Source organism: Labeo rohita, chromosome 17 (genome assembly GCF_022985175.1).
Source record: "Labeo rohita strain BAU-BD-2019 chromosome 17, IGBB_LRoh.1.0, whole genome shotgun sequence".
Classification (NCBI taxonomy): Eukaryota; Metazoa; Chordata; class Actinopteri; order Cypriniformes; family Cyprinidae; genus Labeo; species Labeo rohita.
Genome location: NC_066885.1, coordinates 19407767 through 19433416, shown reverse-complemented (window position 1 = coordinate 19433416; position 25650 = coordinate 19407767). Strand labels below are relative to the sequence as shown.

General features: G+C 36.9%; 1 protein-coding gene across 1 annotated transcript in view; it reads left to right on the top strand.

The window, feature by feature from the left end:
• The window catches only part of ush2a (Usher syndrome 2A (autosomal recessive, mild)), a 269523-nt gene that overhangs the window by 59545 nt on the left and 184328 nt on the right, over nucleotides 1-25650 (top strand). Inside the window, exons 15-21 of the mRNA XM_051132845.1 lie at nucleotides 25-188; nucleotides 3106-3264; nucleotides 3607-4104; nucleotides 6543-6821; nucleotides 8768-8937; nucleotides 11847-11991; nucleotides 18611-18841. Of these exons, the coding sequence (XP_050988802.1) occupies nucleotides 25-188; nucleotides 3106-3264; nucleotides 3607-4104; nucleotides 6543-6821; nucleotides 8768-8937; nucleotides 11847-11991; nucleotides 18611-18841 (1646 nt within the window). The remainder of the gene's footprint in view (nucleotides 1-24; nucleotides 189-3105; nucleotides 3265-3606; nucleotides 4105-6542; nucleotides 6822-8767; nucleotides 8938-11846; nucleotides 11992-18610; nucleotides 18842-25650) is intronic.

The window sequence follows — 25650 nt, the reverse complement described above, 5'->3', positions numbered from 1 at the left end:
CTCTTGTGATCTACATGTGTCTAGGTGTGAGCCGTGTGGATGTGATCCTGTCGGGGGATTCAATGGCACGTGCCACCCCCAGACAGGGCAGTGTCTGTGCAAGCCTTATGTGACCGGAGATAAATGTGACGTATGTGTGGAGGGAGCCAGTCATATGGATCCAAACAACTACCTGGGCTGCAGTAAAGGTCTGAATAAATATGTATTTTAAATATGTATTAATAGCAGTTTTATTTTATAAATTTTGAATGAGCTTTTTCTTTTATTATGGTATTTTAGTTTTTATTTAATTTGTAATTTTTAAGTATTATTGTTATTTTTATTGTTATTGTTATTTTTATAAATTATTTTAATTTTTTAATTCTTTTAAAGTACTTCTTCTTCTTTTAGTACGTCAATAATAGTATTTTATTACTTAAACATAAGTTTATTTTATGTAACTTTTTTGCAAGGCAACATTTATGTTTGTTAACAATAACAACACTGATGAATAAGCAAAAAATGAAAAAAAAAAAATCTATCTATGTGAATATATACAGTACTGTGCAAAAGTCTTAGGCCGCTAGTATTTTCATCAGCTAAAAAATGGTTTAAAGTCAGTTAAAGTCGGTCTTTTGCTGTAGTGTGTCAGTAGGAAATATCAGTTTACATTTCTAAACATTCATTTTGCCATTAATTAATAATAATCCAGTGAGATTTTTGTGTGGAGCACAGGCTGTTGTCAGACTCCTTGTGCAAACAGAGATCTGATCTCTCCATCATTCAATCCAGTCTGTCTTATGAAACAGAAAAAACGGAGACAGACTAAATCCAGACTAAATCCAAAGAAGAACTGTACAGGTTAACATTTTTACAGTTAGAACATAAAATGAGGATCCTTCAAAAACAATGTCATAAATAGATTTTCTTTATCAAAAACATCTTGTGAGATGTTTTTGAAGTAGGTTACTTGAAACATCAGTTCTTCTGGATTTAGTCCAGTTTAGTTTCAGTTATTCTGTTTCTTCATGTCATTTCAGTGACAGACTGGATGATGGTGAGATCAGATCCCAGTGTGGAGCACTGGCTGTTGTCAGACTCCTTGTGCAAACAAAAATCTCACTAGATTATTACAATTAATGGCAAACAGAATGTTTGGAAATGTAAACTGATGTTTCCTACTGACACACCACAGCAAAAGATAGAAATAACTTACTTTTAACCATTTTTTAGCTGGTGAAAATACTAGTGGCCTAAGACTTTTGAACAGTACTGTATATAGTCTGTGTGTGTACACTACCAGTCAAAGGTTTTTGAACAGTAACATTTTTATTGTTTTTTAAAGATTTCTTTTCAGCTCACCAAGCCCGCATTTATTTGATCCAAGATACAGCAAAAGCAGTAATATTGTGAAATATTTTTACTGTTTAAAAGTGTAAAAGAATACATTTTAAAATATAATTTATTTCTGTGATCTTCTGTGTCACGTGATCCTTCAGAATATTCAGAATATATATCATTCTAATGTGCTGATTTGATATCCAAGAAACATTTTAATATTAGTATTATTATCAATATTTAAAACTGTTGAGTACATTTTTTTCATGATTCATTGATGAATAGAAAGATCACCATTTATCTGAAATAAAAAACTATGGGAATTATAGAAATTAATACTTTTATTTAGCAAGGATGCTTTAAATTGATCAAAAGTGATGATAAAGACATTTATAATGTTACACAGGATTTCTATTTCAGACACGCTGTTCTTCTGAACTTTCTATTCCTGTTTTCAACATAATAATAATAATAATAATAATAAATGTATTTTGAGCAGCAAATCAGAATATTTGAATAATTTCCAAAGGATCATTTGACTGGAGTAATGATGCTAAAAAATTCAGCTTTGAAATCACAGGAATAAATTACATTTTAAAATATATTAATATAGAAAGCATTTTTTTTAAATAGTAAAAATATTGCAGAATTTTACTGTTGTTGCTGTACTTTGAATCAAATAAATGCAAGCTTGGTGAGCAGAAGACACTTCTGTAAAAACATTAAAAATCTTACTGTTCAAAAACTTTTGGCTAGTTGTGTATGTATATATAATTCACAACTGATTTTAGTAGTTTTAATTTAGCATGTTCCAAAGCTAATGGCACAATAGTGTATTACGCATAATGACACAGAGCAATAAAAATACAATTAAATGACACTGAACTGTTTTTGTTGATACTTTCAATATTAAATAACATATATATTTAACTCTAATCAGCAGAATGCCATGGTATCTAAATTTGGCATAAATTAAAGGCTATCGGCTAACAAAAGAACAAGCCCGTTATATATCTCAGCCTTCAGTAGGAAAAATTTTTACATAGAAAAACAATATCTATCAAACTATATAATTTTGAGGATCTTTATTGGAACATTTTAATAGTTAAATATTAAAATCCTTTGGCTCAAAATGCAGTTTGGCTCATAATCAGCAAAATTCCTCTTTTAGATCACATCAAAGAGTTTCTTTATTGTAGTGACTGTAATTTAAATGCAGATTTCCCCAATATAGTCAAATTGCTTTGTAAGTTTAATGCAAGAGAGGCATACCTAAGGTCAGAACTCACTGCCGTCACTCAACTGCTGTGGTATTTACGTTAGACTGTGGAATTTATTACATACTTTATTTAAAATGCTTGCCCAGGAGCTGACACTCAAATTTAATCGTGTTGCATCCTTATGCTTTAGCTGAACATTTCTATTTAATACATATATATCTCTCTCATGATCTAATGCCATTCCAGTGCATATCTACATTATAAACATTCAGCATGTGTACTGTAAGGTGACCTGTTTATGGGTCTGTATGTGTTTAGAGCATACAGCACTTAACCTCACTGAGACTCTTAAAGCCCTAATGTGCCCCTCCAGTACAGTGTTTTTATTAAGTTAGCATTTTTTAACTGGTAACAAATGATTGTTGCTCTAGTGTTTTCATAGTCCATTTTCCTTGTTAGCTGGTAGTTTTGGTGCTTTAACCTTGTGTCTTCCATCTCTTTAGTTCTGTTTCACAACGCAGATTTATCACCAATATGAATCAGCTTATACTCTTCCATTCCTGTTTAGATCCCCAGCAGCAGCCTCCTCCCCTCGGCCGGGTTCTGAACTCCACGGCTATAGAGCTGAGCTGGAGAGCCCCTGACTCCCCCAACAGCAATGAACTGATGTACACACTGCTTCGAGACTCAGAGATCATCCATGTCAGCCACAGCCAGCACCCATTCGGTTAGTCTTTATGGAGTATATAAAATATGGAATTAAATGATACTTTGTTGATATTCGGAGCACAATTAAAGATATTTTTGATGAAATCTGAGAGCTTTCTGACTCTGTGTAGACAGCAACGCAACTGACACGTTCAAGGCCCAGAAAGGTCGTAAGCATATTGTTAAAATAGTCCATGTGACATCAGTAGTTAAACCTTAATTTTATGAAGCTACGGGAATACTTTTTGTGTGCAAAGAAGACAAAAACAATGACTTTATTCAAAATTTTCTTCTCTTCTTCTGTGTGAAATATCCCTTTAATTATCAGTATCACAACTTCTTTGTTTTCTTTCTCATACAGGAACTGTGTATTACACAGATGCTGATTTGTCTCCTTACACAGCATATTCTTACCAACTCATCACCAGTAATATCCGTGCTAACACCAGCAGCGCCACGATCAGCTTACGCACCCTGTCTGCTGTACCCGAGCAGGAGGAACTCCAATTAACCATTGTGGGTCGAGCCAAGCCCACCAGTGCCTCCTTTAACTGGACAGATCCTTTAAACACCACTGGTCCAGTCGACAGCTATACCCTGAGCTCAATACATGATCTGACCGGAGAAGAGAGGATCCACTACACAGGACTTCAGACAGAGGCTACTGCTGAGGAGCTGCAACCCTTCACTCGATACAACTTCAGTGTGCAGGCTTGCACTGATGGAGGCTGCGCTCGCAGCGAGAGCCTGATCGTACTTACCGCTCAGATACCTCCACAGCAACAGCCTGCACCCACAATCACAACCTTAGGGCCATCTCAACTCAGAGTGGACTGGGAACCGCCTGTGTTACCTAATGGTATTGACACACTTAGATTATATTTCACTATTTTAGATTATTTTTGACAGGGCCACATTAAGGCATGAGCATATGCCAGTGTAGTCTCGTGTAGCCAGACCTTCAGATTGACTGCAGAAGGTCTGGGAACCTTGGCCGCTTTGAGGCCATATTACTGATAGGTAAAGCAACCAATCATGTTTCATTTTGAGCCACGTCATGTTTAGGGGCATGGAAATGACCGGTAACAGACCAGTGTGTAAATTTCACTAACTTTTGAAAATCTAGCTTTAAGTTGATTCTGATAAGCCCTCATTGTCAGTTTTAAACATGACGGCTTTGTTCTTCCATGAGGGGGTTTGGCGACGCAGCATTTTTGTTTCCAGGTGGATTGTTAAAGAATGCGACACCCACACATGGACATTCTGTACACTTCAACCAGTCAGATGACAACTTTGAAACTGCTAAAGCGTTTCAAATTTTATGTGCCATATGAATCAGACGTTCAGCCAACAATCTGTGAGCATGATATCTGAGGCTGAGACTAATGCCAGTGGCTCTCAACTTTTTTTGACATGAAGGCACCTATTGTCCAACACATAATATTTGAAGGTCCCTTACATAAACTATAATAATGTTTGAAATATTTAGGTATTTTAACCACAATTTTTATTGGTTCCAAAAGTACTTTAATAAAACAATAGTTTTTGAAGGGGGGGATAAAAGAGATAAATATTCCATTCACACCTCATGTGACCCTGGACCACAAAACCAGTCATAAGTAACACTTATATATGGTATATTTGTAGCAATAGCCAACAACACATTGTTTGGGTCAAAATTATCGATTTTTCTTTTATGCCAAAAATTATTAGGATATTAAGTAAAGATCATGTTCTATGAAGATATTTTGTAAATTTCCTACCTTAAATATATCAAAACTTAATTATTGATAAGTAATATGCAATATATTTTTCATGTCTGTAAGGCAACTATACACAGAGTTTTCGGCAGAACACGCATCCTGTTTTCTTTCATTATTTTACAAAAGCGCAACGTTCTTTGTTTTTCTGAATGCACACAAACGTAGAGTCTTTACAGATTCGAAAGATTACAGATTGAGCGGCAATGTAACGTTGCTACTACTAACACATTTTAGATAATAAGCCATATTTAAGGTTGATAAGGTCAATGATAGGTCAGCGTTTGGATGTTCTGCCGATGTACTATATTACTACATAGACCAGCCGTTAATCTGTTCGTCACATCCTGTGGATTTTTTTTTTCCTGCAACTATGCGACTAATAAATTTTTGGTCGACCAAGCCTCTTATCATTGACTAACAATTAGTCGACTTTTAGGGGGCAGCCCTACATTTGTGTTTGTGTGTGTGTGTGTGTGTGTGTGTGTTTTAATACAATTATTTTAAGTCATCCTGTGGCTTCCTTGTTTGATGAGGCCCTCCAGTGGGCCCCAACATACTGCTTGAGAACGACTGGAATATACAAACCGTTTCAAATATTCATAGGGTACATGTTCTTGTTGTTAAAACGATCACTGTCCCTTATTTTTACATATTTTTGTAGTATTTTGTACCATTTTATATAAATTTTTGTCTTCCACCAAACCTAATATGCTGAAAGAAATTAAATAAATTAAAATAATCAGCGTTTGACTTTCTAACCCCGCACTGATACAGTACTAGATGTTAGACTTGTTGGAAGTAACGTTGTCTTCTTCATTTAAATATTCAGATCAGTCCCCGAATTTCACTTTCCTGTTTTATTTAGAGGGAGTAGTGATTTTGTTAGACGTGATTTTATTTAACAGTGATTCTTATATGCATACAGCAGAGCTGAAATGCTCTTCCACTCAGCTTCCTTTTTAGCCGTCTCCAGCTACATCATTACAATAATGAGAAATACTATTATAGAGATGCCATTTGATCTCAGCCGGGATGAAAATTAATTCCTTACGAACTTTAATCTACAACCAAGAGGCTTGATTAAGGCTCAGCCCATGCTTCATTTCGCAATATAAACTGATGGGACTGCGCGCCGCAAAGAAACATTTCACATTTAAAACAGTTGATTGCTGCATACAATTATGTATTGTGCCTCGCGCCATTGAAAGCGTCGCAAAATAGCCCTCTGTATATCAATGACTTTTAATGCCAGTTATCATGCTTTTTGCCAAATTAGCTCATTAACATGGACCATTATAAAGTGCCCTTAGAGGATTCTCTCAATGAATTTCCTCTCCGTTTAATTGTGTCTATCTGATTCTCTCTGTCTGCCTCTCTTTTCTACATAATTTCATGCAGCAGCTGTAATTGTGTATTGTCAATGGCCAGTCTTACATCTCAATATCATCTGCTTCTGTCTGAGGCGTAATAAGGAATTGTGGAAGAAGGTATTGGCGTATGTATGTTTCATGCATCTCTTTCTTTCTCTCTCCAGGTATAATTATCAGGTATGAGCTTTTTATGCAGCAGCTAAATGAGTCGCAGAAAAACGCCAACAGTTACGGTCCAGAGCAAAGGGTTTTCCTCAGTAGCGGCTGGCTGAACCCACGGCCCTCGATGAGTTCGGCCAATGAGAACGCTCTAACCCCACCTGAGAGCAGTGCTGTTGTGTCCAATCTAGAACCCTTTTCCACATACCGCTTCAGAGTGCTCACGGTTAACATGGCTGGCAGTACTCTGTCAGAGTGGGCCACAGGGCGAACCGCAGAAGGAGGTCAGTCGAACACACCATTTAAACTTGTTTTTTACTAAATTATGGTTATTATAGCTATAAAATGATATGAAACTGTGTATTAAATTTTGGTTGGGGATGGCTCGTTTCATTTTGTTTTATATCCGAAGAGATTATGAAACGAATTATCTTGAACAACACTCAAAACAGTTTGAAATAAACAAGTATTGCATTTCATAGGCCACAAACGCCGCTCCGTCCCGCAGAGAAAATCCTGTATCTTCGGTCTTTATTTAGATGGGAGCCCTGGAGAATTGATTTTGAGGAGATGCTTATTAAGCAGAGAAAGAATCGGTGGCTAGTGTTACAGCATAGAATGACAGTTCCTGAAAAACGGAAACTGGGAATTAGCATAAACATGTGAGGGATTGTTTATGTGGGATAAATTTTCACCGCAAGTGCTTCACAGGAAGGAGCCCATCCTGGCTTTCTACTTTATTTAAAAAGAAGACAGCTGAAGTTTCATTTAGTGTTTCTGTCAACTTCCTCTCTATATTTTGACACTTAGAAGGAGGTGTACTTTACTTTTTTTATTTCTTACCGTGTTTTTGTTTGACGAGTTGCACTTGAGTTTGCGAATTTCCTTGTCAAAGGTTGTGTTAAGTGGAAAACCCAACAGCTGTTTTAAATAAGTCAGGTTTAAACAGTGTAGAGCATTTTTCCAGTATTTATTTGTGTGTTTGTTTAATATTTTTAATTATTTTTGACTGTATATAGACTTTATACAGTTGAGGTCAAAAGTTCTCAAAAAGATCTCCTTTCAGAATCTGCAAAATTATTTTATTATTTTACCAAAATAAGAGGGATCATACAAAAATCATGTTATTGCTTATTTAGTACTGACCTGAACAAGATATTTCACATAAAATGTTTACATATAGTCCACAAGAGAAAATAATAGTGGAATTTATAAAAAATTACCCTGTTCAAAAGTTTGCATCCTGTTGATTCGTAATACGTTTTTTGTTGTTGTTGTTTTTTGTTTAGTGATAGTTGTTCATGAGTCCCTATTTGTCCTGAACAGTTAACCTGCCAGCTGTTCTCCGGAAAAATCCTTTGCATCCCACAAATTTTTTGTTTTTCCAGCTTTTTGTGTATTTGAACCCTTTCCAGCAATGACTGTATGATTTTTAGATCCACCTTTTCAGATTGAGGACAACTGTGGGACTCATACGCAACTATTACAGAAGGTTGAAACGCCCACTGATGCTCCAGAAGGAAAAAATATGCATTAAGAGCCCGGGGGTGAAAACTTTTGAATAGAATGGAGATATAATATAAATAAATATTATATGTTTTTTTTTCATTTAGTACTGCCCTTCAGAGGCTATAAAAGATTAGATGTTTCCCAGAAGACAAAATAAGTTAAATTTACCCTGATCTTTAAATTCAAAAAGTTTTCACCCCCCAGCTCTTAATGGGGAATGTAAACGTTTGAAGAGGGTAATTTTTATAACTTCAACTATTATTTTCGGTCCCACTTTATATTAAGTACTATGTACTTATATTATATTAATCATTTTGTACAATGCACGCATTGTGTACAAACATGTTTTTACATTGTACTTGTATTTTTAAAAATACCTATATGTAATTACATCTGTAATTAATTTCTGTAATTACATTTTCTGCAATTCCCTTACATCTTAACCCACCCTTAAACCTACCCATATCACCAAACCTGTCCCTAACCTTACCCATATCCCACCTTAATAGAAGCAAAGGTTTTTGTTTTGCAATACAATATGACAGCAGTAAGTACATTGTATTTATTTTTTGATAAAGGTAAAAAGTTAGGTTTATGCTTAAAACAGTAAATAAATTGTGTACATTTTCATCTCAAGTACATTTATTTGCTAGATAACGACAAAAATGCTGATTAGGAAACGGTTTTATTGTTTTGATGAATTGTTTGTGCTGCTCCACAGTGCCAGAGTACATGCCCTCTCCTCACGTGTCCCCGGTGTCCTCGTCCTCACTCAGAGTGAGCTGGGAGACGCCACAGGACAAAGACGTCAGGGGCGAAGTGACTGAGTACAGAGTCAACCTTCAGGAAGAACAAATGTCCAACCCATACACTCCACCTATAGTAACACAGGTATCCATTTCAGCACATTCAACTTTTTTTCTTGATAGAAAAGGGCCACTGCCAGAATAATCTGATGTGTTGGCACACAGCTTTGAAGCTTCTCATACTTTGCTTCATGCATCAAACAGGACGTTTCCTATTGTTGCAGTTTTATCCTTCTTTCATTGTTGTTGTGTTGTTGTGATATGTGTTGCTATATTGATACAGAAAGCTTTTTTGTCCCCAGTAACCTTTATTTCTGTCCAGTTTTATATTTCCATAGCTTGTGCCTTGTGTCCCAGTATGCATGTGGCGTGGGCTGAACTGTCCAAAAAGGTCTCCTCTATTACTCATGTGAATCTTTGTGTTTCTTTTTCTTCGTTCGGGTAGCAAACCTTTAAAGGTTAAAGCAGCTCTGTCTCCTGCATGTTAGTCTGTATTTAAAGCGGTGTTTTCCATATCAGAATCACCTTTCCTGTCTTCGTTTCAAGGATGTTTTTTGAGATTACTTTTCCTGAACAATCCTCTTTTTAATTGGATTTCATTATCTTAGATTTTAATTAGTTTGATAAGTGTATGTTAGCATTGATGATGTTTTCAATCAGTAACCTGCAGATATGAACGTTTTTAATAAATATGTCAGGTCAGGCAGGTATCGAAAGCTCGGAAGGTGTGATCTTTGCGGTGTGTGTCTACATGTGTATGCTCTTATGAGCAGTTGTAAGAATTCCCATTGGCATGATCAGTTGCTGAAGTGTTGCATGTGTCTTGCTCCACTGTTTTCAAAACAGCTTTTCTAAATGCTACATCACTGTTTTTTCACATTGTATTATTTTGCCTTATTGTACAACTGAGAAATCTGAGGAAATAATCAAACATGCTAGATTGTTATCCTGTTATTGTTTAGCAAAATACTTGTTTAAAATGTTATAGTCAGGGGTGCACATCAATGGTGCGCATGTGCGTATGCCTGACCAATATCAAAAATGCTCACTGTAAGTTCAGACCGCTCGTTTGCGTACCGACATGGTTGACAGCTGTTAATGCACAATCACCGTTTTAGACTGACTAACTGTAATACTGTAAGATTTCGAATTCAAACCAAAAGTCAAAATAAATCTAGGCTATGCACTGCCGTTTTGAAAGCACAATGCAAAAATGTGATAGGACCCATTTCATTCACTAACACACTTCAGTCAGCAACACAAAACTTGAAAGTTGCTGGCAACCCACCAAAAAAAAAGCTTCCTGATTTTAATTTTGAAAATGCTGAAAATTTGTATATATAAAAAAAGGTAAATATTAGCATTTTATTTTTAAGTGTAGTATAAAATAACTTTTTTTAATTAAATGACTACTTTTAAATAACATGTTTCAATGTTTTGTTTTTTGTTTTGTTTTGTTTTGTTTTGTTTTGTTTTGTTTTGTTTTGTTTTTTGTTTTGTTTTGTTTTGGTTTGGTTTGGTTTGTCTGGATTGGTTTGGTTTTTCGTTTGTTTTTTTGGTTTGGTTTGGTTTGCTTTGCTTTCTTGTTTTGTTTGGCTTGGCTTGGTTTTGTTTTTTTGTTTGTTTGTTTTTTTATTTAGTTTGGTTATTTGGCTTAAATTGTTTGTTTTTTTGTTGTGTTTTGTTTTGTTTTTGCTTTGTTTTTTTGTTTGTTTGTTTTATTTTGTTTTATTTTGTTTTTTTTATTTGGCTTGGCTTGTTTTTTTTGTTATATTTTGTTTTGTTTGGATTGGTTTGATTTTTCATTTGTTTTTTTGGGTTTGGTTTGGTTTGCTTTCTTGTTTTGTGTGGGTTGGTTTGGTTTGTTTTTATTTTTTTTTGTTAGTTTTTTTATTTAGTTTTAATTTGGCTTACATAGTTTGTTTTTCTGTTGATTTTTGATTTGGCTTGGCTTGTTTTTTTGTTTGTTTTGTTTTTTGCTTGCTTGGTTTTGGCTTGGCATGGCTTGTTTTGGTTTGGTTTGACTTGGTTTGGCTTGGTTTTTTGTTTGGTTTTGTTTGATTGATCCAGATTTTGCATTTGTTCAGTAATTGTGATGAATTGAATACGACAAATGACAATTTTGTAAATGCAGAAATAGCAGATGTGTGATCCTCCAGCATAAAACATATATTAAACATTAGGCCAACTTCTGTGTTAGGCAGTTAAAAACCCCTGTGTTGCACTACGTATTTGTAGAACACATTAAATTGGCCCGTCTTACCCCGTATATGTATTCTTATGAAAACCACAGTTAAAAACGTATGTGCACCCCTGGTTGTTGTTCATTAAATTCCAGTTAAATTATTCAAACAGGATATTTGCCAATTCATGTACATCACCACTCAATAGTATGCCAAAAATTCCTTTTTTATTTTGATTAGATGGTTAAACTAAATTTGTAATTCATAAAATTGATATAACATCGCATTTTATGTAATTCTACTGTGAAATACTGTCAAATTTGGAAGTGCAACTCTAAATTATAATATAATTTATGGTATAAAGCAGTAAGAGGACATTACCAGAACTCCTTGCATGATGTATGATTACATTTTATATAAATAATTTTGTTATCAGTAATGTATGTTAGGGTGTTTGTATATCACATTTTGGTCATTTAGTTCATGTTTATGAGTTTTTATGGTGAATTTCTGCCAACTGCAGATACTTTTTCATTTTTTTAACTAAACTACTTTTTATAAAGGGTTGCTTAATTATAGTTGACTTAGTTATTATGAGTAACAGTTTTAAACTAGCTACTCCTTTTTATGTTCGATTGAGAAAAGACAGGAAAAGAGAGAAAGACAAATTATGTGAACTTCATTCAAACTTGCATGTCCATGTGAGCACCATGCTCACAAAAAGACCTTGGCTGTGTTCGTGCTGTATTTATCTATATCTGTTGTTATATATTTTAAACTGTAGTCAGTGATGTATGTTTTCATCTTTTAGGTGTTGTACAGTGGATCAGCACAGGAGCGGAGTTACACAGCAGGAGGACTAAAGGCCTATGAGGAGTACACCTTTACTGTGACCGTGTGCAACAGACAGGGCTGTGTGAGCAGTCCACCTGCGTCAGGCCGTACTCTGCCTTCTGGTAAGTACCATCCCAAGGACGTACATCCAGTGTACCGTACAAGTTTTTATCACAGGTCTCCGTTTTGAATCTGTGCTACGGATTTGCTTCGTCCTTATTTATGTCATGTTCACTGATTGGTGTAAAATTCTCTTTCTGCAATGCTGTATCATTCTTGATACACGAACCAATCCAAACTTTTCTACTTTTAGAAATTCTGAGTTTATAATGGATTACACACAGAGTATGTGTGTGTGAGCACTCAACATCCAATTACGTGTGAGAGCTTCGGTATATGTTGTCGTCGAAAGGAGAAAAACCTGAATAGGTGTTAATTCTTATGTTAATATTAATGAAGTGCCTTTAATGGAAAGTGTCTGTCATTGCTCATAGTCAGTTTGTTGAATAGGTCTCCCTTAGTGAAGGCTGGGCCAGACCACCTTTAATTGTGTACGTAAACCCATCGGTGAACTGGAGCACATATGGTCTGCCCTGCTCTCAATTGAGAGAGGAAGTCTTTTATCTCAAAGGAATACAAACTAAAGCTATTTTAGATTCACTCTCAGGTTATCTCTATTATTTTCATACTTTAAAATTGATGAATTTTGAACAGTCGGAGGAAAGAAGGTTTGTTCCTTGTGCAATTTCTGAAAGTGTGTCATCAAGAACACCATTTTATTTTTTATCAGGCTTTTCTGCTTTCTCTCTGTATGTCTCTCTCTCTCTCTCTCTCATTCTTTTTCTTGCTAACTCTTGCTGCCACCTTTTACATATTGACTATAAATTTTTTAAACTCATATATAAAGTATATTTCTGTTTTGTTTTTGCCTTTTTTGTTGTTGTTGTTGTTGTTTTTTTATTGTTTTGTTTGTTAGGCTTTTTGTTTGGTTTTGTTTATTTGTTTCTTTTGGTTTGTTAGGTTTTTTTTGTTTTATTTCGTTTTGCTTTGGTTGTTTTTTAGTTTAGATTTGATTTGTTTATTTGTTTGGTTTGGTTAGGTTTTTTGTTCTGTTTTGCTTTGTTTAGTTTGTTTTTTGTTTGGGTTTATTTATGTGTTTTGTTTTTGGTTTATTTATTTTTTTGTTTTGTTTAGTTTTAGTTTGCTTAGTTTGGCTTGGCTTGTTTTGGTTTTTGGTTTTTCATTTGTTTGGTTTGGTTTTGTGTGTGTGTGTTTTATTTAGTTTTGTTTGGCTTGGTTTTATTTAGTTTTGTTTAGCTTGGTTTGGTTTTTTGTTTGGTTAAGTTTTTTGTTTTGTTTTGCTTTGTTTGGTTTGGGGTTTTTGTTTTGGTTTGAATTGGTTGTTTTTTTTGTTGTTGTTTTGTTTTCTTTGTTTTTTTTTTGTTTGTTTAGTTTGATTTGGCTTGTTTTTTTTGGTTTGGTTTAATTTAGCTTGTTGTTTGGTTTGTTTTTTTGTTTGTTTGTTTTTTTTTTTTTTTTTTTGGCTTGCTTTGGTTTTGTGTTTTTTTTGTGTGTGTTTGGCTTAAATGGTTTGGTTTTTTTTGTTTGGTTTTGTTTTGTTTTCTTGGGTTTGTTGTTTGTTTGGTTTGGTTTGGCTTTTTATTTTTGTTTGGTTTGGTTTCATTTAGCTTGTTGTTTGGTTTGTTTTTTGTTTGGTTTTAAATGGTTTTTTGTTTGTTTTGTGTTGTTTTGTTTGATTTGGCTTGGCTTGGCTTGTTTTTTTGTTGTTGTTGTTTGTTTGTTTGTTTTGTTTTTTTGTTTTGCTTGGCTTGGCTTGTTTGGGTTTGGTTTGACTCAGTTTGGCTTGATTTTGTTTTGTTTGGTTGTTCCAGATTTTGCATTTGTTCAGCAACTACTAATAATTACTAATTACTACTAGAACACATGAAACCGGCCCATCTTACCCCGTATATCTCAGCTTAGCATTTCCAGATTCGTCCTTTTCTTAATTGTACAGGAAGGCGATATACTTCCTGACAATGACCAGCCTCATTTCCCTCTTCAGTTTTTTCCCATTGCCTTTATTTTGCCATTTACACATCGGCTCACGTGACGGCTTAATGAGTTAAACCAACCCCTCAGTCAGGATTCTCCACTTCGCTTCTTACTACTTCATTTGCGGCCCAAGCCGAGAAATTCATTGTGCGGCAGTAAAAACAATTTACTGTTAATTACAAGGAGAAAAATGTGCCGTAGCGCTCTCCCCGATTGCCATGAATCACCGCACACTCCCGGAGATTTATAAGGAATATGTAAGTAGGATGAATTAGCAGGGTTTAATAACAGAGGCACAAATCATGCAGCCTTCAAGGGCCTTTAATTGATACAGTGGAATGTGATGGGCATGAATCAGTCAGGCTCGCAGCGCCGCTGTAACATATGGTCAGCTCAATATGCTGCAGCCGATGGAGCTGCCGATGTCATCGGCTCTTCCATATGGCGGGAGACTTTTAACGCTCTTCTCCTGTTTATAGGGATATTACTGAAGGTTTTTTCGTCAGCATAGTTATACTTAAGGACATAAACAAATATTTGCTTCGATTCTTGTTTCTTTGATCTTTGAGTGGGTTTGTGCTTCCGCTTTCATTGCATGTTTTTTATTCATTTTTCATATGAAAGCACATTTTATGACCACTTAAGCTGAATTTGCCTCCAATTCATTAATATTCTGCTCCCACACAAGCTGCTCTTAACGTCCTAACACACCTCCTGTATGTCTGAACAAACAGCACGCTGACTAACCCAACACAACCTGTTGTCTGGACCACTCAAGACTATGTCTCCCTCAAGCCTTGTTTTCTCCCACTTCTCTGCCAGGATTTAATGTTGATGATTGCAATTTATTTGAGCCTTACCTCCGTTTTATGACTGTCTGTATACACAATGCACATCACTATTACATCAATGCACTATTAGACAGAATTACCATCTGTTCAAACCGAGAAGTCAGCATCTGCTTTCTCCGAGTGGAATGACATCAAATTGCTTTAAATAGCACACCACTGAAATGAACAGAGACACTTAAGTTATTCATAGCTTCATAGCAGAATGGTTAAACTGTAGATTAATGGTTCTCATAGCTATAGAACACAGTGGTGGAAATAAACAGTTTGTTTCCAATAATTTGAACTTTATGAGTCAGATTTGTCTTTTAAGTCACATTCTTTAAGGCAATATTTAATTGTTTTTGATTTATCTTTACTAATATGCACTGCAATGTCACTTTTCATTGAACAGACCGGAAAGATCTCAGCAAACACAATATTTGATATTTTACTCCAGCTTGCGGTCAAGGTTTTGCTTCCATATAATCAATAAAAATTACATTAATCAACAAGGCAGAATGTGACACAAATCAAAGAAATTTCTGCATGCATAGCAAGAGAGTAACTATTCAAAATCATTGTGCACAATCCATTTAATTGTTGGTTGGAAAGCTGCCGTGATTGGTTCAAATGCATAAAATCCACAATATATCGCCCTGTCAGATGCAAGATTCATTTTAAGACAATTTTCTTATGTACACTACCATTTAAAAGTGTTAAAACTATTTGATCAAAAACAGTAAAAACATGAATATTGTTGAATATTATTACAATTATAAAATCACTGTTATATACACTGTGCGTGTGTTTTTTATTTTAGATTATGCTGCTCAAAAATGTTCAGCAAATATTCATAATCCCTCCAAAAAGCTTCTCACTTTTCTGTGTAAAAGGTACCATAATTCTTTTTTGAGCGCACATGCCCTCTCCGATGAGGACATAGGCCTGTAGCATTTTAAAAAGGAAGCACACTGTCGTTATTGATCTTGTTGAAATGTGAACAGCTAATCAGGAGTTGATGGTAATGTTTTATGTATATTACATCCATAAAGACAGCAGAACAAGTGTACCCCGCCTGTACACATCGCATTGACTCGAAATACGGTGTGCATATATTCCCCCCCACCCGAGAGGGTTAGACAATTATGCATAAATCAATACTTTTCCTGTTACAGAAATAAGTATTATAGTTCCACGGAAAACGTCAGGCTATATAAATACAGCAAACACTCAGGCCAGGCTGTAATTTGTGCTAGACATGTCTGTCTTTGACTTGGTCATTACAGTTTTTCTCGATTGCTAAAACACTATAAGTAGTCTTTTGAACTAAAATTTCAAAACCATAATGCCATTTTTCAAAAAGCACACCCATTTTCCTAAACTATAAACACTACTCCCCTGCTTTAACACATGAGTCAGATTTGGTGAACTGTTACTGCAAAACTCTACACACAAATCCCTACATTTCTCAGTGCTTACATCATGTGGTCATTTAGAAAGCACTAGCATTCAATATTGTTCACTCAAGTCTGCAAAGTTTGAGCTCAATTAGTACACAATTACCCAAGTGGAAACACTAGGAGTCAAAATTTATCACACACCAATCAGAAGCTCCGATTTAGATAAAAGGGCCAAAGTCAGTTTACAGTTTGGTGCTTTTCTCAGATCAGAAATGAAATTCTCAAAACTACTTGTTCAACCTCCACATCATGTAATCACTTGTGCACATCATAAAATGTTTCTAATTTTTTTTTTAACAAGTTGTGTTTGCTTTGGTACGTTCATGTAACTGATTATGCAATGGATTTGTCTGCTTTTTCCTACATTTTCAGTCCCTATTGTCATGTTGCTATAGTCTTACCCCTCAAAACATCAAGTCATTAGCTCATCGTATATGTCTTTGCAGGAAATGCTAAACTTTTTATCTAGTTGTCATAAACGGTCAAGCATATTCTACACATTTCTATTAGACTTTTTGTATATTTGCCATAAATTGTTAAAGTGAATACTGACTTTCACCAGAGACTACAGATCAACCAATGATAAAGCAGTTCTTTGAAATAGCTCAAAGGTACATCTCAACATCTCATGAACCTTCAGTTGGAAAGCATATATAGACAGAGGACAACACAACACAGTTACAAATTCTGACAGTGCACTTTCTAATGTATATTTCCGCCTTTGCCCATATTTACTTTTTTCTGTCCTATTGCACAATGACTTTGTAATGTATTTATATGTTATTTTATTTTGTTATATATATATATATATATATATATATATATATATATATATATATTTTTTTTTTTTTTTTTTTTTTTTTTTTTTGTCAGACCACTAGTAAAAGTGTAACTGTGAATACTATCTGCTCTTTTTCAATCAATATCCCGCATACAGTAATATGCAATTTCGAAGACAAAGAGTATAAGGTGAAGAATGACGACAACAACATGGAAGAGAAATAGGAAGGGCAAGAAAACAAGCAGTCTTATATATTTTAGTTGATGCGTGCCATGCAAGGGGATTTTACCTCTGCTGCCTGTCCATGCCCAATTTAGTCTGTGATGTTGAGGAGGTTGTTTGGCCTGTCCCAGACCAAAGACAGGGTGCTGGGGCAGAACAATTATTTTTGTTGTTGTTTGCTGTTCTACAGTACAATAAATTAAGGATTAAAACACTTGCAAATGCATACATTTGTTGTGTTCATCGTGTTAATTTAAAAAAAAAAAAATTTCCCCAAGCAACACTTATTACCAGTTTTCGTAGTATTGTTTTGAATTGATCTCATCAGTGTGTAAAACTGTGTTATAGTGTGTGTGTTTTTGAGGGTTTGTGTGTCATGTCTGAGAGCAAAGTTTGTTTTTTCAGCAAGATTGAGTGGTTTTGAGTGGAGAGCTTCATTTTGACCTGAATATAGTAAGTTTAGGGAATTGAGTTAGAAGTTACGGATTTGTGTTTAGAGTTCCGCAAAAGCGAGGCATAATTTCAAGAAATGTGTTTAAGCAATTGAGAAAAACTGTAATATGATGAAGACAATATTAACCTTTTTGCAGAGCCCGTGAGCCATGTCAAAACAATAAATGCGCTGGTTTGAAAAAGAAAAGATGAATTGCTGCTGTGTTGTTTTAAATGTTTTTGTTCAGGTTTACTGAAAAAAAAGATGTTATCATTTACTCACACTCATGTCATTACAAACCTTTATGGCTATCTTTAACATATATATATATAACTATCACAACCAATTTTCTGAACTGCATCAAGATGCTGAAAAGTTCACAATTCATTCACAAATTGCTGCTTCTGTAATTGATGACAGAATTATCATTTTTGGGTGAACTGTCTCTTTAATGAGTTTCCAGCACCTGCAGACTCTTCATGAATAATGACTTCCTTTGTAGTACTTAAGGGCACGTGAAGCCACGTCAGTCACACTTCATTTTTACCGCCTTATGTTTTAAGGCGAAAACGATAAATGTCCAGCGAGACTTCACACAAATCCTATTAAATCAGCGGGAGGGATTTGAAATGATATCAGAGTTTCAATTATATAGACTCAAGTGCTATTGATTGAGTGTAATTTATGACTTGTGTGCCGTGATGGGCCTTGGAAGACAACACGTCCATTCCCTATGGAGGGTTTTTATTAGCGCTGCTGGTGTGGACGGCCTGACAGGCAGAGTGGGCTAAATGCACAGAGGATGTGTCAGGCCGAGGTAATTTACCTCCTCTCAGCCTACATGAGAGCCCCATTAGATCATTACAGCAGCATACATGAAACTGAGCGATGACTATAAATGCACATCTCTTTTTTTTATTCTCACATCTCTCCATCCTTTGCTCTTCTCCGTTATGGTAGCTCCGGCAGGTCTGAGGGCCCCTGCGTTAAGGCCGTTGAATATGACTGCGATGAAGGTTTCCTGGGATGTCCCGGCCAAGCTCAACGGGCCTCCGCCTCTGTACCACGTGGAGCGGACGGATGTGTCTTTGTCTGACGCCCAGGGTCAAGTTATAAGGGGGAGACGCTTCACGGGAAGTGGCTACTTCAGATTTCCCAGCTCCACTTTGCCTGTCAACACTGACTTCACAGGTACGGGGTCTCATCGATGCTCTACGTGCCTTAAAATGAACGATTGATTGTAAAATGTAGAGCAATATCCATTTTATTTACATAATATGGTGTATTTCAAGGAGAAGTCAGATATTCTCCCAGGAAAAAAATGTCAGATGGGACAATTTTATCTATTGCGGATTGTGAAAAGTGGGTTTAACTTTTCAGATTTAAGCCTAGGGTTGAAAAGTAAGACGGATATGTGAAGTTGGCCGAAAAAGGACAGTTGCTTCAGGAATTACAAGACAGGCATTATTCATTCATTCACTCATGTTTGTAAAAACATGCACTGATGCAATATAACATGTATTAATGTACATTAGTGCTGTTAAAATTAGTGTTTTTTTCCAGTTTAATGGCGTAAAAAATATTTAACGCAGTTAATGCAGGGGTTTAGCTAGGGTTCGCCACCCCACTCACAGTTTCTGTCTTTTTTTTTCTTGACAAGAAGTGTTTATTTATTCAAAAGGCGTCTTTATGACCACATCAAATGGGAGACTTTTTAGACACGCACCCTTAATAACCTAATAACCCAGATGCTGTGATGTGTATTAATCAAAGAACAGAAAAAAGAGGAAATCAGTAACTTTTTGTAGCTTTACGGATTCAACTATATTTAATGTAGTATTTAGTATTTGATAACTTTATTTAATTTCTGTATATTTTCTACTTGCTGAGGTGCACAGGCAGTTAAAGGGTTTATGTGATGATTGTTTTAAGTTCACTTAATTTAGAAGTTGTTATTTTAGTCTAATAAATGTCAAAATTGATAGCTCTTAATTGTACTGTTATGTGGAATGGCTATAGTCAATAGTTAAATATTAAGAAAAAATAGCAATTTCGTAGAGACATCAGTAATATTGGTATCAGTGATACTCACCTTCAGTCATTAAAAAATGTTTAACAAATTTTTAAAATATACCGTCTTTATGTTGTTTTCATTCATTTGAAGATTTAATGTGAAATTATTGCAGTATAAAAGTATATTTAACAACTGTAATGTTATTGTGATTAATCACGATTAATTTCAGAAAAATGTGAAGTTAATTAGTTAATTTTTTAAAGTGATTGACAGCACTTATATAAATAGGAAAATTTTAGATTTCAGATTGATTGTAGTGCTAATATTGATGCTGAGTAGACAAGCAACAAACATGTATTCTGGTTGGTACAAAAATAAGCACAGCATAAAGCACTTTTTCTTATAGTGTATCATATTAGCAAATTTTTCAGCAAAATTTAGAAAGCCAAAAAATGTCCGTTGTCAGTTGTGTAGCAATGCATGAGGCACAGCTCACACAGCTGAATTACAACACCACAAATTTGCTTAACCTAAACTTAAACCCAATGTGAAGTATACATGGGAAAATATTTGCCCACACTCAAACAATCAATAACATAAATTCCTGTTGAAATGAATGGATATTGAATGCGAAATTTCACCACACAAAGCTAAATTTGACCAAAAGATTTGTTGATGTGATAATATATAAATGATTGTTGAACTGAAACGAGTAATTCACTGTCAGAACAAAAATTTACAGATAATTTACTCACCCCCGTGTCATCCAAGATGTTATGGTCTTTCTTTCTTCAGTCGTTAAGAAATTATGTTTTTTGAGGAAAAGTTTTCAGGATTTCTCTCCATATAATAGACTTCTATGGTGCCCCTGAGTTTAAACCTCCAAAATGCAGTTTAAATACAGCTTCAAAGGGCTCTAAACAATCCCAGCTGAGGAAAAAGTGTCTTATCTAGCAAAATGATTGTTTTTTGTTTTTGTTTTTTTCTAAAAAAAAATTACAATTTATATTCTTTTTTACCTCAAATGCTCATCTTGTCTAGCTCTACGTGAACTCTGTGTATTCCGGTTCATGACAGTTAGGGTAGGTCGAAAAACTCCCATCTTATTTTCTCCCCCAACTACACGGTTGCAGAAGTACCAACCCAGTGTTTAGTAAGCGAACATGCAAAAAAGGTCAAAAACCCTTTACAAAAACAGCATTGTAGGACAATTTTGAAGTTGGAGGAGAAAATGAGATGGGAAGCTGCGTTCAAACAGCAGTTTGAAAGTTCAAACTCACGGGCACCATAGAAGTCCACCATATGGAGAGAAATCCTGAAATGTTTTCCTCAAAAAACAATTTCTTTACAACTGAAGAAAGAAAGACATGAACATCTTGGATGACAAGGGCGTGAGTACTACGGTTGTGCCGATAGATAACAGTATTGTGTATTTAACGGATGTTGTTATCCGTCAAAAATAGATTAGGCACCTAACTTTAGCGATGCAGTGCAGAGAGCCACTTCTGGAGTGCTTCAGAAATTTCGCGAGGTGGCTGGTATAAACACAAAGGCACAATTCACAGTGAGCGGGATGGGGTGTTTCGGGTGGGAAGCATGCAATCTTTTTGCAGTTGCTGACGCTTGTGCAATCGCTTTCTTATGTTTTTCCGCTTTCATTTTTAAAATCGATCCCCTTCAGCAAGGAGGGGAGAGGATGGAAAAGGGGGGGGCACAGTAACTCGTTTTGGGGGGAACATGCCACAAAAGTGTGCAGTGTAAATAAGGGGGTAAGAAATGTATACATCATACAGCGATGTAACTATTGTATGTACTTATGGTACTGGGAGTGTTTTATAAAGTGCATAAACTCGCGCTAGGCTAGTCAAGTCAGTGATGATGTTCTTTGATAACATAAATGCTCTTTGTTCGTTTTCTGTAGCAGCTTTTGGAATAATTAAGGAAATGTAAGTGTTACAATGTTTCTATTAAATAAAGAAGCTAAGTAAGTAAATAATTAGCACGATAATATTGTGTATCGGCGATCTCACAGGCTGACGATAGGACGATATTAAAATTGAGCATATCGCCCAACACTAGTGAGTACATTATCTGTATTTTTTGTTCTGGAAGTGAACTACTCTTTTAACAATTATTATTAAATATGATCATCTGACAGAAAATCATTCAATGAATGAATGATTGCTACACTGTTAATGCAACATAAGTCTTCCAGGGACAAATAGAGTACAATCACACGTATGGGTGTCCATTGTAATGTGAAAGCATATAAGTGCCTTAATTTGCATTCCTAAAATTGTGTTTTAGACTGGTGCTAATGAGCTGTAATGGGCAGTTAAGTAGTTCATGAACAATTACTACCATCAACTCTAAATGTAAACTATCTTGACATTTGTATTGATTTGTGTTGGTTCCAAACAAAAAAGTTTTCCCACTCCTAACGCATATTCAAATGTTCATGAGGGCCGCTCCAAGCCCATCGCTCTGCCCAAAACACTCTTTATTCATCTCTCACTTTCCTCACTCTTCTCCATACTGATGTATTAATGACTTCCATGATTAGACAAAGGGCAATTATACTTTTGTTTACTAACATAATTGGGGAATTGAGTTCTAAATGAATACAGGTTCCGGTTCATCTACTAATGCAAAAATCCTTCAGCTTGCCATTTGTTTAGATTACTTGCGCTTTAATTGCGTTAAAAGCTCGGAAGGCGTTGCTTTAAGTTATCAGATTGGTCAGTGTGATGTGACAAAGAAGACAAACATCAGATGACCTCCTCTGAGTGACATTTTGTGTGTGTGATGTGATACGTTTTTAGCATTGGAAGTGATTCACAGGTGAGAATGTGCGGTGGAGAATTGCTTTATGGCACATTGAGGCCCTCTTGCCTTCAAAGAGGTTTATGCCATTTGCTCTTCTCCATTCCCTAGTCTCTCTCTGCTGCATAATGCACAAACGAACATGAAACCATGTCATGTCGCGAGCCCTTTTTTGTTGGACACATGCTCTAAGATATCTGGGAAATCTGACTTTATTTATATTAAAACGAGGCAATTAGTAGATCCTCCCTAAGAAGTCGGGGACATTAAATTGCCTCCTTAAGGAGCGTGCATATAAATGGGTGACCCTTTGTGACCTTGCAATTTCAGGAAATGAATGGCCATTTCCCCCTCTAACTCTATTAACATTTAGCACTGCAATTTCCAGTTTTTTTCCTTAAATAATGACAAACGGATAAATCTTTATAAATCAAGCCCTGAGTTGAGTTCAGCTCACTCCCTAATTGATCAATGGCTGCAGTCAAAGTGGTGAGCTCGTCCTTGGGCCTGCTGGGATTATAAATGGCCACCAACTAATGAGGGAACCCAAAGAACAAACCAGAACGACAACACCCCTTTTAGCCGACTTTCCTTTTTACGCTTTCCACACCTGTAGTTCAACTGGTTTTATTTCAAATGCAGGTGCTAAATGGCCAAATGTTTGTGTTGTTGATTTCTGCGATGCACGCAAAGAAAATAAGATGCTTGTTGTATTGAACTTCGAGAACTAGATAAATCGGACTGAAAAGCTCAATGGCTGAAATGAGGCATAATGACAACAGCAAAAAGCGATGAACAAATAGCATGCTCAGGGACAAATACTTTGAATATTATTGAAATGTAGCCAAAGCAATAAATTAAGCAAAATCAATGGTCATCTAATCTTGTGTGTGAAATGACTTTGTTAAAGGATGCAAGTCCCAACAAATCAAAGTAAAAATGAGATTAAAAATGCAATATAGTTGAGGTGAATTGACTTGAGTTTTGATCGTCACTGAAATAACAGCAGTCTTGTTCTTTTTTTTCTGTTTATGTCAAATGTTCGTGTTTTAAAGTAACAGTGAAAATTTATTTTATTTTATTTGTAATATATTGTATTTCAGGCTCGTCTCATTTGCCTACTGTCTGTATCATTCATCTATTTCATTTGTATTTTTTTTCCTTTCAAGTCAGTCTATTTTCATATCTGCATTGAATAAATGTACAGTTTCATAAAACGGGAGGCAGTAATACATGAGAATGAAGCCATTTTCAAAGACTACATGCTATTGTAGCACGAAATGTTAAATGATACAAATTATTTTCCTTAATTAATTTGATTGATTGTCAAACGGCCTCAGTCGGTGGAAAGTAGAGGGAAACTTTGTACAGACATCATTAGTTTTTCCCCATTTAAAGATTAATCATGAAAAGCTCTGGCTCTTTAATTCTGTAATTTGTATATTTAATGGGGTGCTGCAGAATCTATGACAGTAATTAGCATTTCCTGAAAACTCATTAATACGCAACGACTTGATTAATGCCGCAATAATACTAACATGACTGAAGTTATTCAGGTTATGTACTAAGCAGATTAAATCCAAATAGCCCTGTTTGTTTTACTTATTGTAACGAAGCGGAGATGAGACGAGGATCTATGTGCAAGAGTTTATTGTACATCCAAAGAAAACAACAAATTATCCAGAACGGGGAACCCTTAGAATCCAGGCAAGAACAGGGAGCAACCATCACAGACATTAAACAACTGACAAAATACAGGGGAAAGACAAGGACTATTTATACACAGGGTGAGGTAATGATCTAATTGGTAACCGGAGTAACTGATGAGGGAGTGGGTGTGGTTCAATGAAGATCCATGGCAACAAACAAGGGAACAGAGGTACAGGGAAGCAGGGAACAATAAGACACAAAAACTACAAAATAAAAGTCCTTAAACACGAATACAGAAGACAAAGACCAGGCACATGACATAACCCCCCCTCAAAAGAGTGGCTTCCAGACGCTCCAAACAGAAATACCAGTCCAGGAAGGGGGAGGAGCTCAGGCAGAACTGGGGAAGGGATGGAGGGCCAGGTCCATGTAAGGGGAGATAAACAAGGGACTGAAGCAGAGCAAGAGGCCAGGGTGGAGTCGGCCAGATGGGAGGAGCTGAGGACCACCAGATCATGAGAGAAGACCTCCACGGCGGAGCAGGCGGTACCCAGCAGGGCGGAGCAGGAGGCTCAGGAGCCCACCAGGGCGGAGCCGGAGGCAGAGCAGGTGGCACTAGAGCCCTCCAGGGTGGAGCCGGAGGCAGAGCAGGCGGCGCTAGAGCCCTCCAGGGCGGAGCCGGAGGCAGAACAGGTGGCACTAGAGCCCTCCAGGGCGGAGCCGGAGGCAGAACAGACGGCGCTACAGCCCTCCAGGTCGGAGCCGGAGGCAGAGCCAGCGACACTAGAGCCCCCAAGGGCAGAGCCGGAGGCACAACAGCCCTCCCAGGCGGAACAGGAGGCGGAACAGGGGGCGGAGCAGGAGGCGGAGCAGCCCTGCGGGGGCGGAACAGGAATCTGCATCACGCTCTGGGACCTGGGGAGAGCAGGGACAGAGGAGGCAGACAGAATAGAGGGAGAAGGCGCAGCAGCCCTCCAGGGCGGAACAGGAGGCGGAGCAACCCTCCGGGCGGAACAGGAGGCGGAGCAGCCCTCCGGGCGGAACAGGAGGCGGAGCAGCCCTCCGGGCGGAACAGGAGGCGGAGCAGCCCTCCGGGCGGAACAGGAGGCGGAGCAGCCCTCCGGGCGGAACAGGAGGCGGAGCAGCCCTCCGGGCGGAACAGGAGGCTGCGTCATCGACTGGGACCTGGGGAGAACAGTGACAGAGGATGTAGACAGGGAAAAGGGAGAAGCAGAGAGTTTGGTGGTTAACGCCCCCTCCGTAAGAGGTTCTACGGCTGGGGCCGACACCTCTGGAGGCATTGGCGCAGCTTCTCCGACGGGGAAGGCCTCTGGAGCAGACTTGAGACCAGACGGGGCCTCTGGGGCAGACTTGAGACCAGACGAGAGCTCTGGTGCAGGCTTGTGATCAGACGAGAGCTCAGAGGCTGACCTGTGAACAGGCGTGACCTCAGGAGCACAGTGTGTAGCCCACACACACCACATGGCCACTGCCATTAAGGGAAGAGCAGCAG